This window comes from Lepus europaeus, chromosome 15 (assembly GCF_033115175.1).
Source record: "Lepus europaeus isolate LE1 chromosome 15, mLepTim1.pri, whole genome shotgun sequence".
Classification (NCBI taxonomy): domain Eukaryota; kingdom Metazoa; phylum Chordata; class Mammalia; order Lagomorpha; family Leporidae; genus Lepus; species Lepus europaeus.
In genome coordinates, this window is record NC_084841.1 from 27,081,632 (window position 1) to 27,087,631 (window position 6,000).

General features: G+C 47.7%; 1 protein-coding gene across 1 annotated transcript in view; it reads right to left on the bottom strand.

Moving 5' to 3' along the window:
* ADAMTS12 (ADAM metallopeptidase with thrombospondin type 1 motif 12) overlaps nt 1-1,491 on the bottom strand; it is a 333,668-nt gene extending 332,177 nt beyond the window's left edge. The window contains exon 1 of the mRNA XM_062211778.1: nt 1,151-1,491. Within this exon, the coding sequence (XP_062067762.1) occupies nt 1,151-1,280 (130 nt within the window). The 5' untranslated portion in view covers nt 1,281-1,491. The remainder of the gene's footprint in view (nt 1-1,150) is intronic.
* Between the last annotated feature and the right edge of the window lie 4,509 nt (nt 1,492-6,000).

A 6,000-nucleotide genomic window follows, 5' to 3' on the forward strand; every position in this document is an offset into this window, starting at 1 on the left:
GGCATTCAAGGGGTGTCAGAAAGCTATTGGAGGATACATCCTGAGACTTGAGCACAGTCAGCAAACACGGAGTCACTGGATGCAAAAACCCAGCACTGTGTGTGAGAGTGTGTGTGTTGTGTGTGTGAGAGTGTGTGTGTTGTGAGTGTGTGTGTGTGTGTGTGTAATACCCCTAGCATTGCTACAGGACACTGCTGTAAGATTGTAAGTCAGGCACTCTGGCTCTCTGGATGCAAAACTTGCTCCACATTTTGCTGGTAATAGGGACACTGACAAAGGTCCCTGCATCCCAGAAGGCTACTGTCAGCGGCTGGGTGGACACTGACCAAGTCCTCCCAGGTGCACTGTTGCAGCCATGACTGTTTGCCCCCAGAGACACACATAGCTCCCCCTAAACAGAAAAGTGTCTCTGACCCTTCCCAGGGCAGGAAAAAGCAGAGGCACAGCACCAGCGGGCTGTGAGGCTTGAGTAATAATAGTACCAAATTCTCCATGGCACCTCCAGGGCTTCCCATAACATCGTGGCCCTCACAGAGCCCAAGGAAAAGCAGCAGCCATCTGGGATCAGCGAGACAGGACCAGGGAAAAATAAGCCCTTGTAGAGGTGAATTCCCCCCCCCTCCCAAAAGGGCTATTATTTTAAAAACACAATCCTAAATCTTTCCAGGAAACCCAAACACAGCCAAGCGCGCTCAACAGGGGGGAGGAATCACATTTCTCTTCCCTGCCCGGGAGTTTAAAATGAACTCAAACGCTGCGGTGACTGCCAGCCGCCAGTTGGAACTTTAAAAAAAAAAAAAAGCAATTTCCCATGTTCAGAATCTGGAAAACAGGGCGCTGAAACAGTGCAGCATTCAAGAGGAGACAAAAGAGGGGGAGAAGGCCACCAGCTAGCTCTTGGGTCTCTCAAAAGACCGCAGTGTCATCCTTATAAAGAAAGCGAGATACTCACCTTTCAGCAGGAACTAAGGCAACATCGCCTAAAACCCTGAATTCTGAGAAACGCCGGGTCGCTCAGCCCCCAGCCCAGCTTTCCTCACGACTCAGTCCAGCCGCTTTGCAGAGTGGGGGAAGCGGAAGGGGAGCAACCAAGCTGCCACAAGTCTGACCACCAGGGGTTTTCTAAGGAACAAGAGAAAAAGCCACTAACCTTGCCTCCTGTCCGGGAAGCGAACCGGGCCTGGCTGAGGGTCTCGCCCATGGCAAAGCGCCCAGAAGCTAAGGAGCTGAACCACCACCAGGGAGAGGTGTGCCAGCCAGCTCCTCTGGGCACATGGCATGGTTCACTCGTCGGGGAGAAGAGTCACAAAGTTTGAGCCCTCAGCTCCACAAGTCAAGTTCTCGCCTGTGGCCAGTCAGGAAGGCGCAGGGGCGCATGGTCCAGGCGTGCGAAGGGAGAGTCTGCAGAGCCGCCCGCGGTTGCCTTTGCTTTTGGAAGCAGGCAGGGGCCAGATACCTTTTCCCCTCCCTCCTTCCGCAAGGGGAGTGAATAATCAGTTGACAGCGTCAGCTTTCGGCCGGCTGGCCCGGCGGGGAATGGGTCAGTGCGGGGAGGGTGCAGCCCACCCCGGGTCCCCACCCTCCGCCTTGGACACGCCCGCGCGGCCCCCGGCCAGCTCCCGCACATCTTCCTCCCCTACTCCCACCCTCTGTGCTCCGCGGGCCCCGCCCAGAGCCCGGCACTGAGCCGGCCAAATAGGGGAGACCCGGGACAGATACCCTGGGCGGCGGTACTAGAGGAAGTGGAGAGTGCGAGCCCTCCCCTCCTCACCTCCAGCCTCTGGCCGGAGTGCAGACACATGGAGCGCAGAGATGGGGCGGAGGGGCCCCCAAGCCCAGCGCTGCCCCTTCCTGCAGCTCTTGAACTTTTGCTGACTTTGCTGTTTCAAGACGGACCCCTCACCCACACAGACCGACTGGATTCCCTTCCGGGGCGGGCTAAGATTTTCATTTAAAAACCAATAGGCAACTTTTTTTCTTTGCCAAGTCTCAGGGAGCGAGCTGAGCTGATCTGCTATCTTGACAGTGCAAAGCCCTTTTGTCTGTCTGATGAGGTGACTGCAGTAGTTGTGAGTCCCTGTGAGCCTGTGTGACCCTGTGGTACTTTTCTGTGTCCATAATCCCATCTTTCCAAGTCCTCTTCCGATCACTCAGAAAGCAACCAGGAGAGGGAAGAAGCAAGACAGCTCCGCAAAGAGTTAAGGTATTCATCCCCTGTACCCCAATAAGTTGACCATGGACGGGGTGTCCACCAGGGGGCGCAAACTTTTCCTTCAGTGAGAGAATGCCGCAAACCAGGTTTGAGAGCCAGGCATCTTGAGAATTTACAGGGGTAACCCGGCCAAGATTCTTTACAACTGGGCTGAAACAGGCCTTCTGACTCCATTCAGAAGGAATTTGGCCCCGATAATTGAATTCTCCCTGGCTGCCAGCCAACCACCTGCATTCAGCAACAGGTTTGGGATACCAACTCACCCAACCTTGCACAGGGACAGGGCACCCAAATCAACCGCAGTGGTCCAGATACTCAAATGGGGTGCTCCTCACAGACTTGGGATGGCTAGTCTGAAATAACTCAGACCGGGATACATAGACACCAGGACTTTTCAGGGTGTTGGTTTTCTATTGCTGCTATTTACACATGATCACCAACTTAGTGGCTTAAAACAACACAAATGTGTTATCTCACAGTCCTAGAGACCAGATATCTGAAACCAATCTCCCTGGTCTACAATCAAAGAGTTAGCACAGCTGCATTCCTTTCTGGAGGATCTAGGGAAGAATGTTTTCTTGCCTTTTCCAGCCTCCAGAGGCTGCCCAGATCCCTTGGCTTACAGCCAGCCCACTTCCCCCCCCTTAAAGCCAGCAATGGCAGATTGGGCCTTTCATGCATGGAGTCACCCTGACTCTCTTCTTCCTTCCATTTCTATTAATAAAGACTCTTGTGATTATCTTGAGCCCCTCCTTGTCATCCAAAATAATCTCCTTATAAACTGATTAGCAATCTTAATTTCATATGCAAAGTAAAATCCCCATTGATAAATAATGCAATGTGCTATGTAATCATCATGGGCAAGTCCAAGAACTACCTGAATTAAACATTAGCTAGCAGCATCACTACCAAGCAAAAAGAAATTCAGACATGAAAGGCATGATGATTTGGTAAAAATGCACAGGCAAGGGTGTTAAAGAACCACTTTGGCCCGCACGGCAGCTCAGTAGGCTAATCCTCCACTTGTGGCGCTGGCACACTGGGTTCTAGTCCTGGTCGGGGCACCAGATTCTGTCCCAGTCACTCCTCTTCCTGTCCAGCTCCCTGCTGTGGCCCAGGAGTGCAGTGGAGGATGGCCCAAGTGCTTGGGCTCTGCACTTGCATGGGAGACCAGGATAAGCACCTGGCTCCAGGCTTCGGATCAGCGCGATGAGCTTGCTGCAGCGCGCTGGCCGCAGCTGCCACTGGGGGGTGAACCAACGGAAAAAGGAAGACCTTCCTCTCTGTCTCTCTCTCACTGTCCACTCTGCCTGTCAAAAAAAATTTTTAAAAAAAGAACCACTTTGGGTTAGAACTTTTGGTTTCTTTTCCCTTCTTTGTCATCTTCTTCCCTTTCCTTTCCCAATCTCCTCATCCCCTTTCTTCTTTCTTCTCCTTGTAGCCTTCCTCTTCTTCCTCCTTCTTTCTTCTAGTTTCAACAGCAAGAAGGATCTCATTGGAAAGGTAACAGCAAATTGGCTCCCATACCCTAGAGAAGATATTAATCTTTCTGCCAGGAGCCCAAAGAATTCTGGGGGACTGCTGAGCCTCTTAAATATCAGGGATGATCCGCTGAACACTTTGGCTTCACAGCTTAACATTCCCTATATTTTAGCATTTCCTATATTCTCTCCCACACCTATGCTAAAGACCATAAGCAGGCATATCTATCATTCAGAAGTCATACAATACTGAAATATTAAAATTATAAAATCCTACCAAAGCTTCCTAGTCTATCTGCCCTTTTCACTTTTCACATCCCATACCTTGGGTCTTTAATGCAGTAAGAACTCCATCTTTGATTTTCTTCTTCTTTTTTTTTTTTTTTTTTTTGATAGGCAGAATGGACAGTGAGAGAGAGAGACAGAAAGAAAGGTTTTCCTTCTTCCGTTGGTTCACCACCCAATGGCTGCTGCAGCCAGCGTGCTGCGGCCAGTGCACTGTGCTGATCCGAAGCCAGGAGCCAGGTGCTTCTGGTCTCCCATGCGGGTGCAGGGCCCAAGCACTTGGGCCATCCTCCACTGCACTCCCGGGCCACAGCAGAGAACTGGACTGGAAGAGGGGCAACCAGGACAGAATCTGGTGCCCCAACTGGGACTAGAACCCGATGTGCCGGCGCCACAGGCAGAGGATTAGCCTATTGAGCTGCAGCGCCGGCTTCCATCTTTGATTTTCAAATACTCCAAAAGCTCCTATCCTGCCCAGCCTTACTCCGACCCAATTCCTTAAATCAGTGCCTTCAGCATTTCATATCTTCCTCCTCAAAATCTTTTTTCTTACCCCAACTGCAAATTTTTTTCTGCTCTTTGTTTTCAAGTACTGTTGAAGAGACTCATAATTGCACCTAATGATGCAACTACCAATTTATCTCTCCAACTTCACCAGTGTCTCACACAGCTTGGTAAAAATATGCTTTCTTCTATTTTAACACCAAGATCCTCCTAATTTGCAAAATCCCTCGAAAGCTTTGAATTTCTTCCAGGTATAGAAAAGACTTAATCCTCCTCAATTTTGCTTCTGCCCAATGGGAAAAAGAAACAAATCCTCTTGATGACTACTATTGGTAACAGTAAAAAAGGCCAACTATCTTTGCTTACAAGTGAGCAGAATTGTGAATCACTAGTCGTCCCCCACACTATCCCTGAGCTGATGTGAATATGTTGCCCTTGAGGAAAGGCTCCAAAAACATGAAAATTCCAAAGTTGCATGATAGTTATGAATAGGAAGCACTTACTGCTATATATATTGACCATATATGCTTGGTTCTATGCTAACCAATGTATCTTCATTGCTTTATTTAATCTTCATAGAAATCCTGCTCAAAATGTAGCATTCATATTCTCATTCACAGATGGGAAAACTGACACTGAAAGGTTAAGTGACTTACATAGCATCACATGAAACAGAAAACCAGTATGACACACTGATGGGTAGAGATGTTTAAGAGACTTATTCAAGTCCCTAAGCAGATTCAGATATAGATCTATTTCACCTAAGTCTCCTCTAATATCCCATCCATAAAGAGAGGAAAGCATCAAACACTTACATATAGATGTCATCAGAGAGCCTCACGTAGAGGTCAGGTTCATTGTGGCAAAGTATTTTTTGTATAAAAATGCAAATTGAGACGAAAGATCTGAGATGTTGTACAAAGAACTCTGTCTGTTCATGCTTTCCTAGTAAATCTCTGGAAGTACAAGGAATGGCTAAAGTTCAGGGGAAATTAGTTCAATGCATCTTGCAGGGCTGTCATTAGCACTAAAAAGAAAAAAGAAGCTAATAGCTATCTAAAACTCCCTGCCTTGGCTCCAGACATCACAAGTGCACAAGTGACTATGCCACAAAAAGAGACTTCACATCAGTTAATGCTGACCAAATACCATAAAAAACAAAATATCATAATAAAAATGATGGCATTGCACTTTAGAGTGCATCATTTAGGTGCTTTTCCTAAATGATGTTAGAAGGTGGAGGGGAGAAAAGTCTTCCTCTGAGATTGTTAAGAGTAATAAGACCTTAATTCCACCTGGAAGTCAAAAACATCATCTTCAAAACTACCTACTAAAATATTGTTTTGACGGGCAATGTTTTCTTTTAAACCTCTGTAGCCCTTGAAAGAGGAAGGAGATTGGTATTTTCAACCCTCATGATTGTTAATTCACTTTAATTATTCTATCCAGTTGTATTAAATTCTAACCGGTTAGATAATGTGCATAGCCTACACTGAACATTTCAGCAATTTTGCATTC